Source organism: Pocillopora damicornis, chromosome 8 (genome assembly GCF_964200805.1).
Source record: "Pocillopora damicornis chromosome 8, jaPocDami1.2, whole genome shotgun sequence".
Taxonomy (NCBI): domain Eukaryota; kingdom Metazoa; phylum Cnidaria; class Anthozoa; order Scleractinia; family Pocilloporidae; genus Pocillopora; species Pocillopora damicornis.
Genome location: NC_142677.1, coordinates 12,775,726 through 12,803,290, shown reverse-complemented (window position 1 = coordinate 12,803,290; position 27,565 = coordinate 12,775,726). Strand labels below are relative to the sequence as shown.

General features: G+C 37.2%; 3 protein-coding genes and 4 long non-coding RNA genes across 8 annotated transcripts; 5 read left to right on the top strand and 2 right to left on the bottom strand.

Moving 5' to 3' along the window:
* The first annotated feature begins 206 nt into the window (after positions 1-206).
* Positions 207-15,075, top strand: LOC113678740 (uncharacterized). Its single transcript, XR_003446919.2, has 2 exons — positions 207-416; positions 14,088-15,075. It is a non-coding gene; the product is annotated as an uncharacterized LOC113678740 (long non-coding RNA).
* LOC149041433 (uncharacterized) lies at positions 2,180-5,140 on the bottom strand. The gene is made up of 8 exons (XM_089214020.1): positions 4,969-5,140; positions 4,804-4,881; positions 4,557-4,682; positions 4,027-4,174; positions 3,778-3,929; positions 3,467-3,540; positions 3,136-3,217; positions 2,180-2,719 (listed from the first exon to the last, which is right to left on the bottom strand). The coding sequence occupies exons 1-8, from the start codon at positions 5,042-5,044 to the stop codon at positions 2,319-2,321; spliced, it is 1,137 nt and encodes a 378-aa protein (XP_089070146.1). The 5' UTR covers positions 5,045-5,140; the 3' UTR covers positions 2,180-2,318.
* On the top strand, positions 5,125-7,010 carry LOC149041432 (uncharacterized). 2 transcript variants are annotated; one of them, XR_016188992.1, is made up of 3 exons: positions 5,125-5,318; positions 5,501-5,549; positions 6,850-7,010. It is a non-coding gene; the product is annotated as an uncharacterized LOC149041432 (long non-coding RNA). The 2 variants fall into 2 exon arrangements; XR_016188993.1 differs by lacking the exon at positions 5,501-5,549 and having other exon boundaries at positions 5,131-5,318.
* On the top strand, positions 8,180-13,444 carry LOC149041430 (uncharacterized). The gene is made up of 2 exons (XM_089214018.1): positions 8,180-9,479; positions 10,491-13,444. The coding sequence occupies exons 1-2, from the start codon at positions 8,231-8,233 to the stop codon at positions 11,075-11,077; spliced, it is 1,836 nt and encodes a 611-aa protein (XP_089070144.1). The 5' UTR covers positions 8,180-8,230; the 3' UTR covers positions 11,078-13,444.
* LOC149041431 (uncharacterized) lies at positions 11,066-13,406 on the top strand. Its single transcript, XM_089214019.1, has one exon. It carries the CDS (start codon positions 11,100-11,102, stop codon positions 12,540-12,542), a length of 1,443 nt encoding a protein of 480 aa, XP_089070145.1. The 5' UTR covers positions 11,066-11,099; the 3' UTR covers positions 12,543-13,406.
* A 290-nt stretch (positions 15,076-15,365) lies between the features above and the next one.
* LOC149041429 (uncharacterized) lies at positions 15,366-18,913 on the top strand. Its single transcript, XR_016188995.1, has 3 exons — positions 15,366-15,515; positions 18,279-18,348; positions 18,705-18,913. It is a non-coding gene; the product is annotated as an uncharacterized LOC149041429 (long non-coding RNA).
* Positions 18,914-19,246: 333 nt separating this feature from the next.
* LOC113678735 (uncharacterized) lies at positions 19,247-27,443 on the bottom strand. Its single transcript, XR_016188994.1, has 6 exons — positions 27,291-27,443; positions 25,779-25,882; positions 23,323-23,376; positions 22,686-22,708; positions 20,449-20,517; positions 19,247-19,717 (listed from the first exon to the last, which is right to left on the bottom strand). It is a non-coding gene; the product is annotated as an uncharacterized LOC113678735 (long non-coding RNA).
* Between the last annotated feature and the right edge of the window lie 122 nt (positions 27,444-27,565).

Genomic DNA, 27,565 nt, shown 5'->3' with positions numbered 1-27,565 from the left:
TTTGTTTTGTTTTGTTTTTTTTTTTTTAACATAGCCTTAGTCATAATTAATGAGCTCTGTCCTATGACAAAAATGATGGCGAAAATTTCATTCATCTTCGTGAACAGATACCGTAATCCCTCGAGCCCTCCCGCGATTTCCACGCTTACGGAAAAGTCAACACGAAACGCGCGCGTTCTTTCGTAAGGTGAGGAGAACTGGGCAACAGATTGGTAAATCCAACATGGTGGCGGAGGATTTGAAATCTTTTGGAAAAAAAAAAACCAGCTTGCTTCGATACAAGACCGGAAAGAGAGAGCACCTTGGCATGTCTTACTTTTAAAATATTATCGTCGTCATTTGATGGTAAATAGACCAAAGATAGACGGAAAGAGTGGTCGGAAAAGGAAGAAATCATGACCTCGTGTCACCAAAAGGTACGTAAGAAAATATTTCAAAACTTGCTTTCTCCCTTTTGATCTCTGCTGGATTATTCCCGTATTTTTTGAAGGAATTTTATTAGAAACTTTTAATGTGTAACTTAGGGGAACTCACAGGGGACTTACATGTAGACTCTGTTGGTTGTGTCCTCGTGTACCGGTACACAAAGGAACGAAACATTAACGAACTGCGTCACAACTCCATGTATGGATATGAAAACAATAGGAATTCCCCCGTGTACCGGTACACCAGGACAGCCCCACTCTGTTTAAGTGTCTAGATGCTGATAGAAGTAGAGGGTACACTTGGGGTGAAATTTGTTAGAAATGGCCGACACCCTCGCAAAATATTACTCAGAATATACTCCTTCATCAGTCATTGAAAGGCACTTAAATTTGGAGAATGTTAATCCTTAGAAATAACTTAACAATATTTCAAATTGACTCGTGATGTTTGTTGTTTGGAGATTTTGCTATGTAGACGCTAACACAGGAAAAAAAGTGAAATACCAACTTTGGAACAACATAGGATTATCAGTGGTTTTTTACTGGGATTTCACTGGAAAGTTATTTACTATACCAACATTGGGAAAATGATATAAAAACCAATGTTGGTATTTGAAATAAACTTTCCAATATTGGAAAATGATGATTCTCATTAGGATATTATTGGAAAATTGTTTTTGTTTTCCAACCTTGAAATATCAAAATTACTTTTCCAGCCTTGGGATATATTGATACTGTTTGGAAAACTATTGGAAGAATAGTTTTAAGTTACCATCCTTGGTACACTGAAATAATTTCCCAATACTGGAATATGTTAATATTGGACTGGAAAATTACTGGAATTTTGAATACGTTTTTTCCAATGTTGGCATATTTGATTAATTTTCCATTATTGGCAAACAATAATACTTATTGGAATATTAGTGGAGGTTTTTTTTTGTCAATCTTGTTTTATAGTTTGTTTTGCCAGTCTTGGTATATTGAATTATTATGTAATGATATAAAAACTATTGGTACATTAAATCCAGCAAAGTAATACCACATTTGCCTTACCAAAATAAACTTTATTTTTTTTCCAAAATCAAATTATAAAGTGATAATCTCCTTCTTTCAGTTAAAACAGATCTGTAAGTCAACTGAATAAAGCTGTAACCAATAAAACATATTTTATGCACAGTTTGTAGCTTCTTGAATTTAGTTTTATAAACCAAACAAAAGGTCTGCACTTAAACTGTCACTTATACTTGTAATCACTTTTCAAGATATATATATTTAATTAATAACATCAACTTAATTTCATATGGAAGATTAGCTAAACTATACCCATAATGGTAACTTAGTAAACATGTCCTTATTTCAGAAACTGTCAAAAACTGTCTAATGACTTTGAATTTGTGCTCAATCTATTTTCTCAGCATTTTCTTCCTCATCACTTGAAAATGGCTTACTAGGTGGCTTACCAAATAAGACACTTAAGCTCTTGTTGCTTTTAATTCCTGTTCTTTAAACACAATTGTAATTTAACTCTTGTGCAGGGTCCCTTGGAACAACATACTGTTGCTTTGACAATTGCTTTGCTATTCAACATGCCATTTCATATTTACCCATTCCTCATGTTTTGACTTTCAGATGTTTTTCTAGAGGATTAAGATTCCTATTAATAGATGAGTAGTCAAAGGAATTAACACTGAATGCAACTAACAAAACAACTTTGGCTGCGGTTTTCGAGATTTTATAAATGTTGTGCTCTGCTCTGTTTCAGTATCAACTTAATTTCAAATTTCAACTTAATTTGATATAAAGATGAGTTAAACTATACCCATAATGGTAACTTGGTCAACATGTCCTTATTTCAGAAACTATCAGAAACTGTCTAATGACTTTGAGTTTGGATTAAACCATATTCTCATCATTTTCTTCCTCATCACTTGAAGATGGCTTAGGTGACTTATCAAATAAGAAATTTAAGCTCTTGTTGCTTTTAATTTCTGTTCTTTTAATACAATTGTAATTTAACTCATGTGCAGGGTCCCTTGGAACAATATACTGTTGCTTTAACAATTGCTTTGCTATTGAACATGCCATTTCATATTTACCCATTCCCCGTGTTTTGACTTTCAGATGTTTTGCTAGAGGATTAAGATTCCTATTAATAGATAAGTAGTCAAAGGAATTAACACTGAATGCAACTAACAAAACAACTTTGGCTGCTGTCTTTGAGATTTTCTCAATGTCGCGTTCCACATCCTGCTCTGCTTCAGTATCTCCTGATTCCAATGTTTCTGTATCTCCACCTGAAAGTAGATTGAATTGAAAAAATGTCACTGACAAAACTGTACCATATATCACTTGACACTTGACAAATGAAGGACAAAAAAACATGCATAAAAAGACAAGCATGATTCTTTTCAGTCATATACACTGTGGTAAAGGTTTGCACAAATCATAATTCAAAGCCAAGTCTTGTAAGAATGTTCTGAGCAAGTGTAATAGTATAAGACCACATATAGTTAACCTCTCTTCAAAACAACTTGGCCACCAGTTTTCTTTCAAGTTAGACTTTGGTGAAAGTAAGCATACAGAGAAAATTATGGGACTTTTCTAGATTTCTGAGGGTAAAAAGGTGCCTCTTACTGACTGTAAAAAAGCACACAATTAAAAGTAACTTGTCTAACTGTTTATAAGCAACAGGTTTGGAAGGTTTGCTTACTATCGTCAGTGCCACTAGTACTTGTGCTTGGTGGGCTTTCCATGCCTGACTTTTTTGCCCCCTTAGCACGTGTATGTTCAACCTAAAAAGTTGAAGTAACAAAATTTTGATCTAATTGTGTTCCATCTTTATAGGCTATGGGGAAGACTGGGAAAAACGGGAAGAACTTTTTAAAGGGGATATGAGAAGGAAGTATAAATGGGGCTCAAGTTAAAGACACTACTCATTTGATTTTCTTTCTTCACTAGATGTACTCCTCATAAGAGGAAGCCTGTTCACAGGCATATTAACACATGATATGAAGAAAATGCTATTTGAGCATACACTATACCTCAAAATCATAGCCATCAGCTATTCTGCGGTTTTTTTCTTGAGACCACTGGAGGATATGTGATCGAGTGGCTTCTAGAAAAAGGAAAGGAATAAATCATCAGGATGTTTAAAGACTTGAGGAATACACATATTTAAAAGCTATATAAGTCTTTCTGATTTTCTAAACTGTATAATGAGAAGTTCTTTAGGAGAGCTACAAAGTGTAGATACAGTTTATATTTTGACCTTTAAGAACTTCCTTGACTTGCTGTTATTTTTTTTTTTCTATAATTTACTCACACAGAGAATCAGCTACATAAATTTTATTACCTCGTCCAAATCCGATCTCAGGTATTGAGCAAGTATCAGCTAGTCTTGATGCTAGCTCTTCCAACTTCAGTAGGTTGGCCTGGTTTTGTTTGAAGTAGATTTTCTGATTTCCTGGCCAAATCTTGCCTACTTCTCTTCGTACAACAGCAATCCTATTATATCAGGTCAATCAAAGTTATTCATTTTCTAGCCTTGTTGTAAGTAAAAGAATCTAATTGTGATAGTATTAAGTGTTGGTTTTCTACCTACTTTGTACGATATAAGTTCTTGTTACACTCTGACCATTTACGCTGGTCTGATTTCTTAACTTTCTTTTTCCACTGATTGTTGAACGTCGAAACGTTGAAAGTTGAGGTTCCTGCTTCTTGATCCCTGTCAGCACACATTTGTTCAGTGCCTGGCATTATTAATGAAAGAAATTATTTTGAAAGAAATTAAATTAAAATCTGACCTAAATAAAGACTAAAACATGGAGATCATTTGCATCACTACTACTGGTCATTTTCCTTCTTTCCTACTAATTAATGAAAACATGGTAGGCACAAAAGTTATACAGAGTGTGCCTCATGTTCAGTTAATTTAAAATTTGCACAGTCAGGACTACATTATTTTATCCAGAAGGAGCAAAGAAATCCAAAATGGACTATTGCAAAGTAACTGAATTAACTTGATCAATTTCTGACTCTCGGAGAAATGCAATTAACTTCCCAAATATCCCGCTGGTAGAAAAGTTAAATCCTCACAGTTATTTTACAGTACTGCTCAAGACCAAGGCTTACTTGCTGGTTGAATTACTTCCTGAAACGCTTGGATAATTTCCAGCTGTCTCCCAACACTCGTTATGCCAATATCTTTTAACACTTGGCGGTCCACCATTGGTAACGACTTTCCGGAAATTTCGGCTCCTGTCAAAGTGCAACGTAAAACTGAACTGGATCAAAGCTTAATTTTTAGCTCAGTTATATCAGGGTCCACTTATCACAAAATTTGCTGCATATCAAGTTCCAATATTGCGGCAGCACATACCTTTCATAAGCGAAATTTCTTCCTTTTTAAATTTGTCAGTGTCTGTCATCCACTGTGTTAGATCAGAACAACTCCATTCTGAGAATAAAGATTTAAGAAAAATATGCTTGTGCACAACCAGCTACAGTACGGCAGTAGGTTTATAAAGCAGTGCGAACTATTTACCTCTGAAATCCTCCGGCAGAGCAACACCTTCATCCATATTAACGCTGCTTTCTTCCGTATTTACACTTGTCGACATATTTGGGCGGCTAAAAGAAAAATAAAACTCTTTCCTACACTACAAAACCCGGAAAAAAGTGCCAAACACCTTCGCATCACTGACAAGGTCAGCATTAGATTCCATCCACCAAAACCACCTTGGTCGAGAGGGACTGAGATGGAATGATGGACAACTCATGACTTGTTATACTAAATGAAAATTACGAAGCTACGACAACATGCCGACTTATCCCGATGACCTAAGTGTATCATTTGTTTGGGAAATTGCGTCAAAACTTTTTACTCAAGAAATGGTAAGTATTAATTTATTGTTCGATTGTAGTATTATAAAACATTTTACGCAATTTTATGCAGATATTTCACGTATTTAAAAGGTGCCCAGATGTTACGTAGTTTTGGTGGATGTCATTAGGGAACATCCACCAAAACTTTGACCAAAACTATCAACAATATATTTTTTAAATTTTATCTATAGCCACTGTTAGATGTTCAGGGAGACAAAAGATTTATACCACTAATTAGCAGTTAGTGCTTTGGCTAATTATTTTTTATGGTGCACAATTGCTGACCGACCAAACGTCCATAATGATTATCATAACTCTTAACACATAGAATAAAGTGGTTTTGGTGGATGTTTCTCTCCATCCACCAAAACCACCATAGCAATTTCTGCTACTTCCTTACAGAAGACTGATGTGACCTGCTATTTGGAGTACATAACCACAATCTATTTCTTTGTATGTAGAGATATTTTGCAAAGTTCTTGAGTCAGCACCTTTTATTATTGAAACCATAATCATAACATGGTGCACAATATAGAATACAAAAGGTTCTGGTGTGGTAATCATCTTGAAACAGGAGAGTTTTTAACTGACTTAAACTGATTTAAACAGACATTTGCAACAAAATTCCAGGTCCAGAAATTTCTTCCACTATTTCCGCTAAAATCATAACTTTAAGTACAACAAATCAGCACATTACTAATTGTTATCAGGGGTCTGAAAATCGTATAAATCTTTCACATTTATTTCAAGTAACCTTTAATTTCACATGGATGAATAAGTATATGCTCAAGATGCAGAATGTCTTACATTTTACAAACTATTTCCCTTTTTATGGATAGACAGTGAAAGGCCTTTGCCACATTGGTGAATCAAACCATTGAATACCATGCATTTTGTGATAATTGTTTGTTTTTGCTCACAATATCCAGAAAAATGGAGGGGATAAATTTAAATAGCAAATTCTATTAATGGTTAAAATTAAATAACATTGGAAGATCAAATTAACTTTGTACTGTTTAAAATTCAGTTTTGGTTTCTTGCTTATTCCAGCCTCTTAATATTCAAAAGCATTCCTTGTCATTTTTGTGTTCTTCTGTGTACATAACGTGAAAAATAAACACAGAGAAAGGAAACCACAAAGGATTAAACTTGAAGCTAAAGCAAAGTTTAAGTTGAGCCATAGCTGATCCAAATACTGAGAACTTTGTATTGTAACCCATTTAGCAGTAAAGTTTATCTATATGTCTGCCAGCTTGTCACAAGTCTTACCCCTCTCCTTCAAAAGTCTCTATAAATAAATTTTTCTTAGTGGTCCCTAATTGATGATAAGTATATTACAGCTCCTCAATTTTCCTCTCTCAAGACAAGGTTACTCTAAATTTAACAAAGTAATGGACTTGATAAAACTCAAACTATAACTCAGCTGGCTGCTACTTGCAACCTTAATTTCTTGATATCAGTATACAATAATCAATATGTTATAAATAAGAACCCTAATGCCTAATTTTGCAGTGATCACCTTCCTCCTTTTCATTTGCAGACCAGACTGGAACCTCTATAGGTGTGTTTGCTTGTTTTGAGTGGGGATGGAAGAAAAGGAGTCATGCCGCATATCTGATTTATTAAATCGCATTTGTTCTGTTTATACATGAGTAGAACTACCTTGTTCTCTGAAAAAAATAAAATTTCTCGCATTTTTATTTGTGCTTTGCAGTCAAACTTCCTTGTGTCTTGGAAAAGAAATCTCATTTTCTTGAAAACAAAATCTTTGTTTCCAGCCTTCTGTAATAGGTAAATATAACAGTGTAAGATGAGTGACAGTGTATTTCTCAAGTTATTTTTTGGAATGTGACAAAACGGAAGTGTCATAGCGTGATAAGGAGCAAACATATGATTGCTTGATAGAAAGCAAGAAATGCAGAATTGCATATATTTTCTCCTTTGTCAGCAGCATATGTTAGTGAAAAGTTCTTATAATTGTTAACTTCTAAACCATCTTCAATTTAGCCAAGATTGAACTGTTATCGCGTTTGTCATAAAAGTATTCTGAGATCAATGTCATATGACCCATTCAAGTATTTGAACTTTCGAATTAGCAAGCCATAGTTGACAAAAAACACAAAGGTTGAGGATAAAAAGAAATTATTATATACAGTACTTCTTCTGCATCTTTTCGTTTCCTTTTCTCTCCAGCTGTTCTATCTATGCCGTGCTGGCATTTGAACACTTTCCTTCCCAAAATTAGGAAAGGCACACCAGTAAAAAACGAATTTTTGCTCCTTAAATAACTCATGCATCTTCCCCCAGTATTTTGTGACTTCTGTCCGAGGAAGGAGGTGTAAGCATTAAATTAACCCGAATGATTCCACAATTGTGGTATCATCCAAGCCATGCCAGAGGACTTGAACTAGATAAACTAGTGAGAATGCACAATAGCGATAGCAAAGCTTTGTAATGCTAAAGAGCTATATCAATATATATATATGTGTTCCCGAAACCTTTGACAGCTTTAAAGAAAGAAAACTTCGTCGTCAATCCTGTTTCAAATTCCGCAATAAGTTTATGCGCCTCATCAACAGAATTTACGTATCCTAAATTATTTGCATGTCTACCATCAGTGGTTCGCGACTTAAAGTTCTCGCTATGCTGTTTCTGTTTGTTCCTCAAGAATCATGGGATTTGCAGCTTTTGATGTTCGGCTACATCAGTTGCGGATTTCCGAGAATCTTCGGTTATGTTTTGCAAGTCATTAAATATTCCATCTCAGTCCCTCTCGACCGAGGTGGTTTTGGTGGATGGAATCTAATGCTGACCCACTGACAAATGGCGTAAAACCCGGGCGCAAAATGGCGGGAGAATTTTCGCTCTATCGCGCATGGATAAAGCCATGAACCGCTGGTCACCATGACGTCGGCTCCGGGATGGAAGATTTGTCGCGGGAAAAAATGGCGTGCAAAAAATTAGACGAAGAAACTTGCCCTTCCGTTTGCTTTTGTACAGTGAACCAAGAAGCGATAAACATAAATTTAAAATCAAATGGTCATGTTCATTGTCCTTGTGAGGTGTGCACAGGCGAGCCAGTCTATCCTACAACAGCATGGAGACACCTTCAGCGATCGAAGAAAGCCAAGTTTTCGAATAACGAAGTTCAAGATGTAGTTGATTGCTGTTTCACGGCAGAACCGGTGAACATTGAAAGTCGTACGGGAGAAAGTGTTGACAATTGTGAGCAAATTACAGCTTACGCGTGTGGATTTTATTCAGAAGACACTCCTGATGAATTTTGTAACTTTGCTGAAAACGTAAACGATGTTGACGAAATGAACTCCATAAGCAGCGACGGAAGTTCAAGTTACAGTGAGTTTAATGGAATGGATAACTGGGAAGAAATTGATACCGCCGGGCCTGATGATGATGTTTATGATCATGATGTTGATAATGGAAACGATGAAGAAGGGGATGATGTTGATAAGTTCATTTTTGATGCAATTTTACGAGCTGTTGAAATGAAGGATCAAATGGCAATCTCTATAAAGAATTTTGAAGACCTCTTAGACTGGGGAAAGAAACTGTATTCCAGAAACAACAATAGAGTTGATGAGGCGAACACTATCTGGCCTTCCAAATGGGATGAAGTATGTTCTCTGCTTGAGACCATTGGATACAGCACCCCAAAACTGTACTGGGTATGCTTAGACTCAAGCCACCCTTGTCAGTATGGTTTGCTTCAAAATAAAGAAGAATGTTGCCCTTATTGTGGAAAACTTGGAAACATACCTTATTATTACCTAAGCATCATAAGCAAGGTTAAAAGGTGGTGTTCCTCTTCTTCAATGTGCATGAAAATGACTTCTCATTGGCAACAAAGGGCCCACTGGTTGCCACCTGATAAAAAAATAGGTTGGGGTCAGGGCCTTAAAAAGGAGTTCTGGGATGGAAAACGTTTTGCTGAATTGTCATACTTTTGGAATGAGGATGAAGAGTGGATTCTCCCTGTTAAATGTCCACAACTTGACTGCAAGACTGTTATTTCTGCTGAGGTTATCACAAGCTCACCTAAACTTGCTGGTAGTGTTAATGAGTGTGAAATAGAGTGCCATGAATGTTTTCATACTTTCATATACAAGATCCAAACAACTAGAGGAGATCCAAGGAATATTGCATATGATGGTTAGTACAATGTTCATTTGTTAACAATCCATTTCCCCATTTTTTGTTCAATTTTTCAACATTTCCCCAGTATTTACATGTATCATAGAAGCAATCTGACATTAAGCGTACACAAATAATAGATATATCTGGGCACATTTTAAAATATCAGTTAACAAACATATAGTCCTATTATTCATATGCCCTTTTATTTTTTACACAAAGCTTAAATAACAAGAAACTCTGTGGGTTCATAGACGGGTCTTGAAACTATTTCCATATCTGAACTGAAGGACTCAATGAACATTCTGATTAGAACTGAACAAGGCTAATAAATTTGGTTTATAAAAGATGAGAGTGTTAAAATATATAAAAAATTAATAATTACTTCACTACTTCTCTTGTTCAAAAAGTATTGCATTATCCTATAGTGTGGCGACTGTCACACTATAGGACAGTGTAATACTTTTTGAACAGGTACCAGTTACTCGCTGGCTCCCATAATCGATCTCCAGGGTCATTTGCCTGATGAGCCACAAATTTGCATTCATTTCAAAAGTCGCATTGGCATCTTTGAAATTGAAATTCTGCATCAGTTCTTGGTCAGTGCTTCATTCAGCCCATTGCAAATATACTGTAAAATACTGTATATCTGTAGGGTGCAACATGTAAATTCGTAACATTCCAGCCCTTCCTTTAAGCAGGGAATGTTCATATAAACTGCTGAGCAACATCTGTCATCACCTAAACTCATGGCTGATGAAAGATGACCTGTTCTGAGCGAATGAAAATACGTAGCCTTGAATAACATCCCTGGAATAAAATCCTGAATCAGAGCATGAGATGGGCGTGGCCGCAGGTGGCCTGGGCCCATCTTATTAGATCATTAACATTTCTTAGACAGCTGGGTAGACCAAGTTATTACAGAAACCAGTCTTATTGCTTACAGTTGAAGCTTGAGATCGATAAGCCACTCAGAATTACACTTATCCATGCCTTTTGCCTAATAAACAAACCTTTTCTTTTTTTCAGCACATTGGGATGGATGGCAACCATTTAGTTCATCACTCCGTGGTTGTGGAGCAATTGAGATCACTATAGCAACAATGTCAAAGGTAGAAAGGTGCAAAGCTGAAGAGGTGTACGTGGTAGGATTTGTACCGTCACATATGCTTCCAAAGAAAAGACCAATTTCCTTAGATCCTTTTTTGGAACCACTTATAGCGGATATAGAGGACGGCTTCATCAATGGCATCCAAGTCAATTATAATCTAGCAACTTGTGGTAAACCTGCTGGAAGAACAACCATAAGACATTTAATTTTGTGTTTTTCAGGGGATCACTGTGGCTTGTGCGAAGTTGGGAAATTTACTAAGATGGGGAAATCAGGTTGCCGGCGTTGCAAACCTGAAAGTGTGTATGTTGCAGAAACACTCCACTACTATTACCCCAACTTCCGAAAACAGGGACGCTATCCTGCAGAAAAGAAAAGTATCCTTGACAACTTGGAATTGTTAAGTGAAATAGCCACAGAGGAAAGAAGCAGTGTAAGACAGCGACTCTCCAAAGAGAGTGGTTACACTGGACTGTCAATCTTATCTTTATGGATTTTTGTATGATAGAGACTTGGTTTTTGATGAGATGCATACGATTCATCTTAACATTGTCAAGAATGCTATTCTTAAGTTGAAAGAAGATGAGGACAATGCAGTTGACTGGGCTAAAGCAGATGAACGCTTAAATGATTTTCCATGGACCACAGAATTCAAAAGTTCACGCATCCCAAGGGGTATAGAGAAACGTCTTGGCTACTGGAAAGCTGATGATTTGAACAAGTTTGCTTTTCCAGCATCTGAGATTGTGTTCAACGGACTTCTTTCACAAGATCAACAAGAAGAATGGCTATGCATTGCGCGAATGGTGGAGTTTCTCCAGAACCATGCAAGGCATGGGTGGACAGAAAATGATGCCGAAACTTTCCAGCAAATGGCATTAAGGTATGCCATTTTACTTGAAGACCGAAAAGGTCCAACAGCTTGCACAATGATTGTTCATAATCTTCTTCATTTTAAAGAAGATACAGTGAATTTCAGTGGACAAGACAATTACTCTTGCTGGAACAAGGAGAGAGCAGTTAGGAGATACGTACGTCAGCCCAATAACCACAAAAACATTGAATGTACTTTTGCATCCAATGAAGAACGGCGTGAAGTTCTTAAGTTTAGAAAAGATCCCAGAGAAGAAGTACCAAACCCAGCAAAAACTGATCCAAACAAATTATGGGCAAAATCTATTGAACAGGCCAAGAAAATGTACTTTGCCAACGAACAGGTTCACTGTCAAGCTGATGTAACAGGCATTCTTGTTGGGGGCGCAAACCCATTTCCGGTGAATGGAATGATACAGCAAGCCATTGCTAATGAACACTCTGTACCTATTGCAAGTGTTGAAGAAGATGGCATATGTTGCCGTAGTGCTTGGTTTCCAACCCATGGCTATGATGGCTTACTTTTTAGAGAAAAGGAAGATGCCATCGTCATAGCTCAAGATGGAGAGGTGACTGTTAAGCTTTTCAATTTTTTCTGTGCATTTGTCGTTAACAAATGGCAACACTTTTTCAGAGCAAAGAAATTTGATGAACAGGGGTTAAGTGACAATGGTATGAAGGTTGTTTCTGAAACTGACATTGACATAGTTTTACCACTTCTAAATGTAAGCAGGAAAGTTATGCTCGTTCCTCATGCAGATGAGGCTGCTAGAGGGCCAATATATGTGGTAAACGATTTCATGAGAAGAATTTTTCCAATCAGTGCTGGCACAGTGGTCGTCCCTTATTATCCTGTACGAAATGATATGATTGAAGTAAGAGGTGATGATGAAGATTCACTGTGGAAGGCACTTGTCCTTGCCTTCAATATGAGGCAGAGAACTGTGACTGTTCAATTTTTTGTAAAACATAGTGGCACAATATGGATACCAGAGAATTCACCAGCCCAAGATGTTCATCTGAATAGTGTTCTTGGAATTGACTTGATGGGAGAATGGGCCACTTGTTACACTCGCTGGGAGGAATTTGAGCTTTAAGCACAAATATTATTGATACATGTGTAAACCTTTAGCAAACAAGTCTATTTCCAAGCCCCAAAATGCTACCCTACTTCGTAGTCACTACAATAATTATAAGTTGTGTATAAAGCAGAAATAAGAATTAACACTTCTAAACATTAAATTTGTATGCGCAAGAGTAATTTGTTATTTCAAGGTATTTACTGCTAAGAACATGCTGTTTGGCATGTAATGGCCTGCTTCATGCACCATGATTTAATCATTTATTTCAATGTGATGGTTGCAAAGTTAGCTAGCAGTGATATCTTGGAGCATTTCCATTAATTAGTCAATTAAGGTCTAGAGATAACTCTCATGCTGGTATTTCACAAACAATAACTTGCTTTTTTCCCAACATTGGGACATCTACCACACCTTTACTTTTATTGACAATGTACCAGTTTTATTCCAAGTTTGCAGAATTAATTGAAGAAAGAAACCACCAGTGAATTCCCTGGAAAATCACAAATTTCCATATTTTGTTATCATTGTTATCATTGGATTGTTAAAGTTAGAAGTATATATTCTTTCATTATTACTCCAACTTAGGAATACAATTGTTTACTTGATTAACAATCCAGTCAATTTCCTGAAATACACCTATGTTGGTATCACAAAACCTTGACTATTTACCACTATTTACCAGTATCAATGGCATCTTTCAGAAAACAGATATTACTATACCAGGAATTCACAAAGCTAGGAGTATTAAATGCTTAATATACCAGTAATTTTCGTTAAATATCCCCATGTTGGTACACCTTGTAATTGACTATTTTGCCAACATTGGGCTAATAATGGAAGGTTTTAATCACAAAATTATAGATTCCATTGTTATTCCAAGCTTGGAGTATAATATTATAATGATACCAGTATGTTCCCTGTAATCTTCCAATGTTGGTATGCTGTTATAGTAATTAATTTCCCATTTTTGGATTATCATTGTTAAGGACATCATTGGAAAATCAAACATACCAATTTTATTCCCAGATTGGATTTTAAACATATCAATTTACCTACAAATTTCCAAGAAAACTCCAATGATCATTTAGTATGTGTTTCCCAAGTTTACCAATGTTGGAATTATATTGGTATCATCAATATTTGCCAATAATATTCCAATAATGGTATCTTAAATTAGCTATTTACCAATGATTTTCCAGTTTGGTATCTCTATTTTTTTCCTGTGTAATTTATCACAATGTGGATGTGAAGTTTTCCTTTGTTGCCAGGCAATGAAACAATAACTCAGGCTGAATGATGATAAAGAGGGCCTGCTGGGAGGCTAGGCACAGTCCAGAAGGGAGAGATATTCCGAAATTTGCGTTTGGGCATTTATCCTCTTTTAAATTTCCAACTAAAGTATATCACAAATCGTGGACGTGTTGTGGATTTAGAAAATTATCATTTATAAGCCATCTCTTCAGATCTTTGGCATCTTCAAACCTATGTCTTGAACGATGTTCCTTTATATTATTTTAATTGTTTCTTACCATTTCTTATCGATTCCTTCCTTGATCACAGAGGTGCTCCAAACAAAGAAGTCAGTTTCACCCAACAAATCACTATGAGGTCTTAATCTGTGATGCAAAGACTTGGTCCCACAAAAAAAGAATGAAAAGGATATGCAGTGAGTGTGTTGATTGTTTTGGCCACTGGGCTGTCTTTATGTGCTGAACAGAGAGTGGACTTTGTACAAGAGATGGGTGACAAAGAGCTGATCACCCACAAAGGTGTCAGTTCCACCCAACAAATCTCTTCCTAAGTCTTAATCTGTGATGCAAAGACTTGGTCCCACTGAAAAAGAAGGAAAAGGATATGTAGTGAGTGTGTTGATTGTTTCAATCATTGGACTGTCTTTATGTGCTGAACAGAGAGTGGACTAAATTGTACAGAAGATGGGCATCTAAGAGCTGACTCAATTTCACCCAAAATATCTCTTCCTTAGTCTTAATCTGTCATGCAAAGACTTGGTCCCTCAAAAAAAGGAATAGGGAAAGCAGTGAGTGTGTTGATTGTTTTGGCCATTGGACTGTCTCTATGTGCTCAGAACAGAAAGTGGACTTTGTACAAGAGATGGGTGCCTAAGAGCTGATCACCAACAAAGGAGTCAATTTCACCCAACTAATCTCTTCCTTAGTCTTAATCTGTGCTGCAAAGACTTGGTCCCACAAAAAAAAAGGAAAAGGATATGCAGGGAGTGTGTGATTGTTTTGGCCACTGGACTGTCTTTATGTGCTGAACAGAAAGTGGACTTTTTACAAGAGATGGATGACAAAGAGCTGATCACCCACAAAGGTGTCAGTTCAACCCAACAAATCTCTTCCTTAGTCTTACTCTGTGCTACAAAGACTAGGTCCCACAAAAAAAAAGGAAAAGGATATGCAGGGAGTGTGTTGATTGTTTTGGCCACTGGACTGTCTTAGAGTGCTGAACAGAGAGTGGACTTTGTACAAGAGATGGGCACCTAAGAGCTGACTCACACATGAGTCAGTTCAACCCAACAAATCTCTGATCTGTGATGCAAAGACTTGGTCCTGAAAAAAAGGAAAAGGATATGCAGGGAACGTGTTAATACTTAGTTACAGGACTGTCTTTATGCATTGATGAGAGAGTTGACTTTGTACAAGAGATGGGTGTCTAAGAGCTGAACCCCTAAAAAGAAGTCAGTTTCACCCAGCCAATTTCTTCCTTAGTCTCAATCTGTGATGCAAAGACTTGGTCCCACAAAAAAGGAAAAAAATAAGCAGTGAGTGTGTTGATTGTTTTGGCCAATGGACTGTCTTTACACGTTCAGAACAGAGAGTGGACTTTGTGCAAGAGATGGGTGGCTAAAAGCTGACCCTCAAAGGCATCGCTCCCACACAACATATCTCTTCCTTGGTCTTGATCTGTGGTGCCATGACCTCCTGAACTGATCATGGACTTTGCACAAGAGATGGGTGACTGAAAGTAAGTAATGTCATAGTCATAATTATTCAGGATAACAAATTCAACTACAATTAAACTATATGGGGCTTTCATAATAAATTTATTACTATCCAGTAGGTGTGATATACTTTTCTAGAAGTATATCTTTTTAGAAAGTACACCTCAGGGCTTGACAATTTGTTCTGGGTTGCCACACAGAATGAAAACAGCTAGTGCCACAGCTGAAGAATGTATTATTGTTCAGATTTTGTCTGGGTTTTCATTGGATTGGTGGCTATGTTTCAATGGTGAGTTTGTTGTTCCTGTCAAGCTGTTCCATTTTTTTTAGCTACATTCCTGCCACCACAATTCTTAAAGGTTATTTCCATAGCTCTAGGGAATGATAAACCCACTTTTGGTTTACTGCTGCCACTACAGTCGCACCTGTATTAGTGGCACTGTATTAAGTGTTCACCTTGTATTAAGTAGTTGGTTGTGAAAATCACAAATTTTTTCCTTAGTTACTGTAAATTTCCCCTCTATTTCAAGCATTCGTGGTCACTTTTACTAAGTACCAACAGCCCCTTTGTATGTCTTCCACATGTTAAACAGTCACTTAAAAGCAGAACCACTCAAATAAACTAAGAATAATCTTTCAAGTAAAATTAAATCCATATTTATCTCTAGAAATCAATGTTAGTAGTATTTTTGAGCCAGCTTTTCTGCATCAAGTGGTCAATTATGCAATAACATTGTGTTTTTGGTAACACCCCTATTCTGTAAAACCTGTATTAAGCGGTCATTTCCAAAGGGTGACTGCTTAATACAGATTTGACTGGTCTACTAAAGCCCTCTATAACATTGTGATCTTAAGAAATACTTCTTAGCTCTTTGTATGTTTTAGTAGGATGACAGATCTTTTCTGTCTTTTCTTTATTTTGGTAGAAAGAATAGCTAAGTTGCAAAATCGAATTTGGATATGAATCATGTTCTTCCGAGGCTACCCTTCGCACCGGTATATAGTCAAGTCGCCCACGGATCAAATCGCCCGTGCCAACTCGCCCATGCCAACTCGTTCAAGTGTTATGCAGATCACTTTATTGATACTTCAGTGGCAACTGTAAAAAAAAAATTAGTAAGTTTCTAACAATACTTGGAGAGTTGAAAAAGAAACATTAAAGGCAACAGAAAAGTAATTTTAAGCGTGTATGGTCCGTGGGCGACTTGGTTGTAATTCTTGGCACTTAGATCCTTCGACCAGAACATTCTATACCGTCCAAAAAACCCTTTTGATTTTTACCAACGTTATTTAAGAAGTCAAGATAATTAAACCAATGTAGGCATTTTGTATTTCGTTGATATTTTCCGTTACATTTTCGTCCAAAAGGCACTTGGTATAGGGAGAAATTTTAACACTAGTATTCATTGTGCAAACCAATAGACAAAGCATAAATTCAAATCCAAGCTTTGTGATCTAAAACATTTGTTTCTTGAACAGCAATGCTTTTCTCGTATCACATGTATCCACATTTCGTTCAAACTGCCTTTAGGACTCCTTCCCTTGCTAAAATTGTATAGAAGTGTTAAATTATTCCTATGGTGATATTTCCGTCGAATTCTTGGTAAACACTGAGCTTTGTTTGCAAGAGCGCAATAATAAATAGAAACCATAACTTGTGACTTATGCGGAAAGAAACGTCTATTGTTGCGCAAGTCACTAGATAGTCTTGTGTTTATTGCTCAATCGAATTCAGATGCTATAACCCAATCCCCCTATAGTTTGACCCTCTCGTACTCCCTGCCTTTCCTCATTGACTTACTATCTTAAAAAATTAACAATAAACGAAAGGTAGGTGACAAATTTTTTTATTTGGGGGGCAAATAATTCAATTTAATGTTACGAAATTGAAGTCAGATCGGGAGAACAACTTCGCATTTGGAAAACTGATGGGTGTAATTGTGTAAGGTCAAGAGAGAATAAGGAAAGAGAGAGAGGGAAAAACAAGGTGTTGGTCGGGATATATCGGTTTTAAATGGGTTATTTTTAGCTTTGGGCAGAAAGTGAAGTCTGTTTCCCTGGACGTCGGCATGATGGTTTCTTTATGTAAATTCCTATTTCGAAAATTATCAATCTCCTCGCGACCATGGCTCACTGAAAACGGACGGAGGTTTTTCATTTTTCGTAGGCAAAAGACACCATGCAAAGCAAAACCGATGCGTGATATGGAAAGTACACCATTACATAACAACCTTACGAATAAGCGAAACGTGACTCTCGCCACGCAGGATGTGGAGGCGTTGTGTTAAAACAATTTTATTTCTTTAAAGGAAGGAACAAAGAGAAACGGATTCGCTGTAATGAATAGAAACCAGAACTTTTATCATTCTGTGCATTACTTTGTAACTGTCATTGATTTCTCAGCCAATTTTTTATTAGCTTGTCGGCAGCACACTCGTAGGGTGGTGCGGCCGAGAAAAAATCGTTGGCACACAAAACCCACATATACCAGAAGGCTAGAGTCACATTTCGCCTATTCAAAAGGTTGTTATAATGGCTAAGCGCTTCGCGTTCCTTGTCGCATCGGAAAACAAGTGCAATGATATCTCAATATCATTTCACGAACTCAGAAAGTAGCCAGAGGTCATTTCCCATGTCATAAGTGATGCGCCTATTTACCAATCAACAACGTCAGCCTAAAGCTGCGTTTGATTTTTGGCGTTTGAGTTTGCATATCTACTCTGACACACCCAATTCAATGCGAGACCTCTTGGTATTTAAAAACATAGCCTATCTTGTCTCTGTAGGATTGTAGGAACTCTTAGTTGGACCAAAGAGTTCGCCGTGCTCTCAAGTGGGCGGACAGCTTGGGGAAAGGTAAGACTTTGCTCTTAATTCTAGTATTCTTCTCCATCTTACACGGTACGTAACCCTTTAACTCCCCAAAGTGATTACCTTCTCCCTTATGGTTTCCATACATTATGAAGCCAACAGGTGACGAGAATACTCAAAATTATCAGAAGTTATCATGATCTAGTAGCAAATTCTCGTAACTAATATACAAGGAAATGTGTGTCATTTGGAGGGGAGAATTTATTATCAATCAGATCTTGGGAGTTAAAGGATTAAAGCTTTTTTTCTTTTTCCCAGCCTGAACTAAGGTTTTTTGTTAGTATTCTGGCTCGAAACATTTATTCGCCCCAGTTAAAGCTCTGTTATTTTCTTTCATGCAGATGTATTGGTGATGTCCAATTCAAAGAGTTGTGGTTTTTGGCAGGGATGTGTTTTGTGACAGTCACTCTGCAGTTGTGGTGCACAGTTTAAGACGCCTGCGCATTTATTTCATTTTGTGTGATGACCTCAAACAAGAGACCATGGACAAATAATCAACCGCGGAAAGAAGGCTGAAGCAAGCAAGAGACGAGAGAACAATTTCAACCCCCAAAAAAGTGGTAAAAAATCGGGGGTCGATCCGCTACCGTCCCCCACCACGCCCGCCTCTCATAGACAGTTTTTTAAGTTTGTTTAAAATTTATCTACCTTGTGGTATCAAAATTATCCTGTAATACGCATGTGTTTTAAGACAGACGTTGAAAATTAATGTTACTACCACAAAGTAGACAACTTTTATACAGATTTAAAAACTGTCTATAAGAGGTGGGTGTGGTGGGGGACGGTGGCGGATCGACCCCCGATTTTCTGACCACTTTTTTAGGGGTTGAAATTGCTCTTTCGTCTCTCCCCTGGTTTTGAAATTGAAAACATGAAGCAAACAGCTGTAATATTTTCCTTTATTTTCAAATATTAAGATACTACTAAATAAATAAAGTATCAAAGTCAGTGCAAGTTTCAGAGGCTTGGTGACAGTATCATAAGGTATATTAAATAAGACGTCAAGTCTTGCACGAGAGTGAAGAAATAAAATATTCTTCAAATTTATCCAGTTCCACGCTGATAACTTCTCAAGCCTTTTTGTCTCTTTGTTACTATCTCTAGCATTCTGAAGTGAACTAAAAATGGGAAATATAATTAATCACCCGTGAAACACGAGTTACCCGATGCATCAGCGCTAATCGACACTGAAAATATCTGAAGATTCAAATATCCAACGGGTAAACTTCTACAGAATTACACAGGTTCATGAGGTTTGACAATAACACATCAGTTACACTTGCCAAAATATTCTCAGTTCACTCTTGACCTTGCGTTTTTCACTTGTAACCTTACGCGGTAATCTTGACGTTACCTGCAAGAAAAAAAGTAAGCAAGAGAGAGAAAGGATAAAAAATTTCTAAATTCATTTACTGCATTCAAATGGAAACCTGAACAGAATTTGTCATGTTACAGCTCGGGCGGTTCAACAGTAGCGACCTTAAGCAAACCACCGTAACGAGGACGAAGCAAAAAAGGAAAGACCCAATGAGCAGAACAAAAGCCAGCACGTGTCTTTTATAGCTTTGTACAATTCTCAGCCGTCCTCTGCAAAACAACAGCGTGAAATCACCACAGTTTGCGTCGTTTGCGAACGGAAACCACGAAGACAAATTATTTTTAATTTCCATTTGGAACTCAAAGTTAAGAAATGCTTAGGGTCCCTCATAGGGACTAAGTAATCAGGACGGCAGCGCCAAGGGCGACGTCGATTAAAAATGTATTTATATTTTTAGTTAGAATTTCGCTAATGGCTGAATGTGTTCATCACCTCTTGCGGCGCCACACCTCAACTTCAGCGCAACGTATGGGAGGTGCGTTGAGTTCCGCAATTTTTCGTCAAGGTTTACGTTCTCAGACCACGCAAATTTTGGTGATTTCACTTCGCTGATGATGTTTTGAACATCTGAAACGAAAGAGGACAAGGACGAAAAAGAAATTGATGCTCTGATTCTACCTGAAAATATACTGATGGTAAGGATGATTATATCTGCAGATGAAATTTTTTTCACAGCACAAATTACAATAAATCAAGTTTCACTGTACGTTTATCTCGCTTCCAAAGTGGAAATTTTCTTCTGCCTTTCGAATCCGTTCCGTTTTCTCTCTCTGAATCTGGAATAAATCGAAGAATAAAACAATCACTGAGCCAAAGATTGTTGAGAAGTTAGTCAGCAGGTCAGTTAACCTGTCAAACAGCACACCAGCCAGTCAGGAAACCAGTCTGGCTTCAGTATCTCAATTGGGCGAGCATTTGTCAGTCATACTTTCATTCATTCATTCAGTCAGTCAGTCAGTCAGTCAGCCAATCAGGCAGCCAGTCAGTATGCAATTAGTCAGCAAGCATAGCATTCAGTCAAGCAGAGGGTCAATCGGGAGGTCAGTCAGCAAGGCAGTCAATCTAACAGTCAGACAAATAGACAAACAGTCAGCCAGGCATCTAGATAAGATGCTAATCAGGCAGGCACTCAATCAGTCAATCAGTTCAGTCAGTCAGTAAGGCACTCAGTTTATCCATCAGTCAGCCGATGAGGCTGCCTGGTTGCCAATTAGGTCGTCTGTCAACCAGTCATGCAACCAGCAAGGCATTAGCCAGTCAAGCAGTCCGTCTTTCAGATGCCACACAGCAAGCCATTGAGGCAGTCAGCCAGTCAGTTGGCAAACTACATGCAGCTCAGAGAAAACAATCAGCCAGTCAGTCAGGCCATCAGCCAGCTGATAGGCCACTCAGTCTGCTAGTCAATCGGCAAGTCAGTTGACCAGCGTTTTGATCGGTTGCTCAATCAGTCAGTAACCAAGTCATGCAGACACAGTTAGAAAGTCAATTAGTCAGCCGGCCAGTCAGTCTGCTAGCTGGTGAGTCAGTCAGTGAGGCAGCCAGCCAGTCAACTGATTACCAGTCAGCTATTCAGTCAGTCAGTCAGTAAGTAAAGTAGCTGGTAACTCAGTCACTTAGGTAGCTAGCCAGCCAGTCAGACAGTCTGTTAGCCACACAGCAAGCCACTCTAGCGATCAGGCACCTTGTCAGTCAACTAGCCAGCCAAACAGGTCAGCTAGTCATGCAGTAGGGCAACCAGCCAGTCAGTCACTCAGGCAGGCAGCCAGCCAGTCACTCAGCCAGTCATCCAGTCAAGCAACCACTCAGCCACATGCTGAATTAGTGCATCAATCAGACACTCAGTCAGCCAGTATTAGAAGCAAGTCAGCCAGTCAGTCAGCAAGCAAGCTAACCAAGCTGAATGATGGCCAGTTCATCAATCAGCTAGCTAATAAGCCATCCAGTGAGTGAGTGAGTCACTAAGTCAGGCAGTAAATAAGCTAGTCTGTCTGCAAGCAAGCTAATCAGGCTGACTGATGACCAGTTAATCAATCAGCTAGCTAATAAGCCATTCAGTGAGTTAGTGAGTCACTAAGTCAGGGAGAAAGTCAGCTAGTCTGTCAGCAAGCAAGCTTATGAGGCAGCAGGTCAGTCAGTCAGTCAGTCAGTCAGTCTGCAAGCAAGCTAATCAGGCTGACTGATGGTCAGTTAATCAACCAACTAGCTTAAAAGTCATTCAGCGAGTTAATGAGTCTCTAAGTCAGGCAGTAAGTCAGCTAGTCTGTCTGCAAGCAAGCTAATGAGGCTGACTGATGGCCAGTTAATCAATCACTTAGCTAACAAGCCATCCAGTGAGTTAGTGAGTCACTAAGTCAGGCAGTAAGTCAGCTAGTTTGTCAGCAAGCAAGCTAATCAGGCTGACTGATGGCAGTTCATCAATCAGTGAGCTAATAAGTCATTCAGTGGGTATGAGCCACTCAGTTGGGCAGTAAGTCAGCCAGTCAGTCAGCAAGCAAGCTAATCAGGCTGACTGATGGCCAGTTCATCAATTAGCTAGCTAAAAGGTCATTCAGTGAGTGAGTTAGTCATGCAGTCAGCCAGTCAGCCAGTAAGTCAGCCACTCAGTCAGCCAGACTACCAATCAGAGTGCCAGTTACCCAGTCAGTCAGGCAGACAATCAGGCAGCCAGCCAGCCGGCTGATACTCTGCCAGTCGACTGGGCTACCAAACAAGTAGTCAGTCAAATATAAGCCAGTCCAGCAATCAGGAAATGGAGATGAAATAAGAAATGCAACATTTGATGTCATATTTGATTTTGTTTCCTCACAGAGAAATTACTGATAAAAAGTAACAGAGACAAAACATCATGAAGCTACTGCTGCTTAATTTTGTATATGCATATGAGGCTGTTAATGTTTGTTTAAAGGAGAGAGTTCCAACAACATTAAGTGAGGCAGTATCTTACCTCTTCAAGGAGCTTGTACAAAGCTGTTGGTCCAGATGGTGTTAATTTTGTTTACATTGAACAAGGAAAACAAAGGAAAAAGTTAATATACTTAATAAGTATATCAGAAGGAGTTACAAAGATTTTTAAGTGGCTTTCATAAAGGTCTAATATACCTTTCTGAAATACACTTAAGCATGTATAATTATTAGCAGTCTAAAACTAACAATTTTGAAGTCATCTTGACTCCATTATCAAGAAAAAGGATGAAAGCTGTAGGTGCAAATTAAAGTACAAAAAAGAAAAGTGACAGAGTTCACTAGAATATCACACATTTCTTGATCTTTGGTGTTCAAAGTGTCATTGCATGCTGTATATGATTAAATAAATACTTTTACAAGTATTGAGTCTGACTGCATGTTAAGTTTGGGTTTTTGTTCATGAATTAGGAGCATTTCTTGAATGAAATTCTCCCTTTGTATTTAAATTTGAAACTACCACTGTCATCCATTAACTTTGAAATTTTTGATCAGCACTGAAAAATGTGAACTTCTGTTTCTGACGAAGCACAAAATTTGATACATGTTTACTAAATGTAGTATAAGTAAATTACAGTTTGAATTGGATTGAATTGAGGACTACAAACTTTCAAACTTACCCATTTACACATGTCCAGCCTTTTGGAACAGTAATTAGCATTTTCATGTAAGATCTGTAAAACACAGATCAAAGACAATGCGTTAACAAAATAGTATGAAACAACAAGACATATTATCTTTTGTAATTATTCTATTACTGAGTCATTTTACCAAATAAGGCCATGAGAACATGCACAATATGCCATGGTATTAGGCTTTAAACCAGGGCAAAAATATGGAGTAATGACATGGCCACACTGAACGACTGAAACTGATTTTTTTTGGCTGGACTTTTAAAGAAACAATCTTTTAAGAAGGACTTTTTTTTGTTGGTCACTAAGAACACTTAATAGTTTCATTTATTGTGTTTTCATCTTTCACCAAGTCCCTTTGCAATTGATACAATTAGGGCAGTTGGATATATTTTGCAAATACCCAAACATTAAAAAATGAAATAATCCCTGATTGTTATGGATTAATAAATAATATGAGCAGACATTTTGTTCATTGCTGGTATTTTTCTCACAGCCCCTTTTGTACTTTGAAAAATAACATGTAAACATTACAACTTCACGTTGATTTAGGTGTGTACCCGTGTTTTGTGGGTTGTTAAGTATTCATATATTCATGCTATTGTTTGGGTTCTTGTCGGATTTCACTCGGAAGTGTAAGACTGCTATAGAAATTGGAAAGCCCTTTGATGACGTTTATGACAATTTCTTTTGTTTATCATCCAAAAAAACAAGCAATAACTTCAATTCCGAAAATTTTGCTTTTTATTTCTTTACCACAAAGCAAGGAACACTGAATTTCAAAGGCATTGTACCTCTATAATAAAACACAAGTTAAGAAAACCTCCTTGTGTATGTGAATAGTGAATGGCGAGAATTGAACTTTGTCATCTGCCCTTGGGTTTGGAGCAGTTTGTTTGTGTTTACAACAATGAAACACAACAGACAATAACAATAGCTTAAATGTAAACAACAGAAGCTTGGAGTTCATTGACAAAACTGGCTTGTGAGTGCACCTAACCCACAAACACTTCCTCCAGCAATTGCTCTCAAAGGCTTCTGATGAATTTTAGAACTGCAAAAATTTGTGTTAAGGGCTGTCAGACTCGAAACTATATATTTTCTTGGATTGGACTTTTCTAAATTTTGATTGGGATCTGGCATATGCTTATCGGAATGTTTGCAAATGCACAACTTGCAAACACAATTCGTATGATATATACGATATGATCCCAAAATATATGTGTGTGTTATATGTTAAACCATCAAATCAGGTGTATTTATTCATTAATGTTAGATTAAATTCTTCCATTTGAATAGCCCTACTAGACATTTAGACTGCTTTGATTGTGTTTCAAAGTTTACATTATACATATTATACTGATAGACAAGCTTGACAAATAAGGTCTCTTAAGTAAAATTAACTTCATGTTTATATCCTGAAATCAGTGTTAGTACATGTATTTTGAGTGCAAATGTCAACAATTCATTTTAAATCAGCTTTTTTCTAACGGCTGGTAGGACAAATATTATGCACAAACATCATGCAAGTAATTTGATGGTTGTAACCAACCAGAGGTCTACCATTTTGTTGATGTTTCATTGGTTGTTTAATAAAAATGTATATTAAGTGATCAACTATGGTTTAAATGGACATTTTTTTAACTGTATTGACCCATGTTCTGTATTTAGTGGTCAACCTGTATAAGGAGGTCAACTTGCCATTTCCAGTAGGTGACCACTAATACAAGTTTATCTTATTTATATTACACCTTTGCTATCACCAGAATGACCCAAATCTGGTGGTGACTTTCATCGCAATGCAAGAGGCCCACTTACTCAAATTTCACCATCATTGGTTTTGACCAGGGAAATTTCCAGTTATGGTTTTTTCTGACAATTCTACACTCAACAAGTTCAATTGGACATTTAATGCTGGAAGGTTCTCCATTGTAAGGAGCAAAGTCTCTTGGGAATTTTATGTTGACCTTGAAATTGAATTCAAATAAATGTAGAATTGATTATTTGATAGTTATTGATGTGTACATGCTATTAGTTAAGCCTAATTTGACAGGCTTGTGGGGCAAGTCCAGTACAATGAATTAAAAATTAATACTCAATGATACTACAAATTAGACAAAGTGTCATAAAATTTACTTATTATCTGTCTACGTTTATCTGTCTACGTTTAAAGCTGAGTCATTTCTTAAAACAAAGTTTACATGACTTAACAATCAAAGCTGTGTCACTTTTCAAATCTTGAAAGGAAAGAAAATGAGACACGGGAGAAAAGACTTGGAAAAAAACAGAAGATTCAAAAGTTTATGCATGCTCAGATATCAATCCTGGTGAAGTTCTAATTTATGACATAATGTTTTGGGAGTAAGAAAAAAGACCTTTGGTCAATTATTGCCAATTATGATCAATTCTAGGTTAGAGCCAGGAAAAATTCAGTCAATCCTCACCTGAAAAAAATCTTAGGGGCTGAAAAATTGCCATTTCCTGCCAAAAATGACTTGGAAATCCTCTTCCTATTAGACCATGTACCTTCTCAAGTGTATCTGAAAAACTGCAAACAATTGTCAAACATATCAGAATTTTATTCAGTCTCCTCATCAGTATGTTACTGGTGAATTAAAAAAATCTTTGATTATCATATCATTGATATCCTGTAACAGTTCACAACAACTTCATCCATCGGTATACATTCATTGGGTAATATCAAGCTCGGGGGAAATTTGGAGAGCATGAAAGATTGTAAGCATGTATGTTTATTGTGGTGTAGCCAAGAGAGTTCCCTTCATTAACTTCCAAATGTTATCTTATGGTGATGCACAACTGATTTATGAAAAAATTTATTTCTAACATCTTCACATCAGTTTTTTTTAAAGATAATTCTCTCTGCCCCAATAAAATGATTGAACAAAGTTGTCCTTCTCAGCAAGCCTAAACTTAATAAGTATGAAACATGGTTGGGCCTTTAACTGAATTTAAATTAACATGAATTTACTGGCAGTCAAGAGATCTTTGTGAAAAATTCTGATGCTAAATTCATATAGATTTTTAAACATAATTTCATATAGAATCTATCAGTAACAGTTGAACAGACCAACTCTTCAAAAATGTCATTTTTGACAGTGGGTTAAGTTTAATAACAATAATTCTTGTCAAAAGGTGAGATTTTGAAACCCTGTGACAAGATTGAGTATGACCTGTGATCAACACATAAAATGATCAAATGATGTTGCCCTGCGCACTTAAACCCTATAGGAAAGCATAGTAGAAGCTGATGTGTGTTGGGCTATTAATTGGTCAACATGAGCCGGTTTGCAAAAAGCCACCAGCCCAGCACCCACAAGGTTCTTTTTAATTTTCTGAGAATGTAAATTGAAGTTGTGTATTTCAACTTAATAATAAAACAAAAGAAACATTTGGAATTCAACACTTATTCGTGGTCATGTGATGTCATGTAACATGCTTAATAACTGAGTTTGGTTGGGCCAAAGAAGGAAATTGTTACGTCACTGTCATGCCAAACATTATCCAGTCTGGCCACCCACTCAGACAGTAAGTACATGTAGTCAAACAGGTGGCAAAACTTCTGTCTGCATGTTCCTATCACATTTTTAATACCAGAAAAATACTTTAAGACTATACTGGGTTAAAGCACAAAACCATGCCAGCAGATCAATAAAGAGGCAAGATTTCCGTATAACAACATACTTCATTTTGCATACCATGGTAAAAGACAACAATGGCGAAAACAATAGATTACATTCGGGACTGAATACTTTGTATTAGAATAGTATGGGGTTATACGGAGATCTTTCCACACAGTTTGATGTCCATATCATGGGTACAAATAAACATTGCGTTTTACCTGCTCGAGAAAAGCTGAAGCAAGTAGTGTTAGGAAAACGTGGGTAACATTCAGTGTTGTGTTCTTGTGTAAGAAGTTAAAGCGAACAACAATTTACCTTTACATCTACGTGCGATATGTATACATTCCTGGCTACGTGGAAGTACCTTAAATAAGCCAGTCGATATTTGCTGAGAATTCAACCTGCATGAACACCAAGAACGATAACATATTCCTTGCAAAAGCAACACTATGGCAGAACCAACTATGCTCGCAAAGATCCGTGGGAAGTACACGAAGGCTGATCCGTCCTTAGGTTCGCGCAACCACTAATTTGGATCTGTAAGTATAAACATGACGCGAAAGGTGGAATTTACTTTTTGCTGTCGTAAC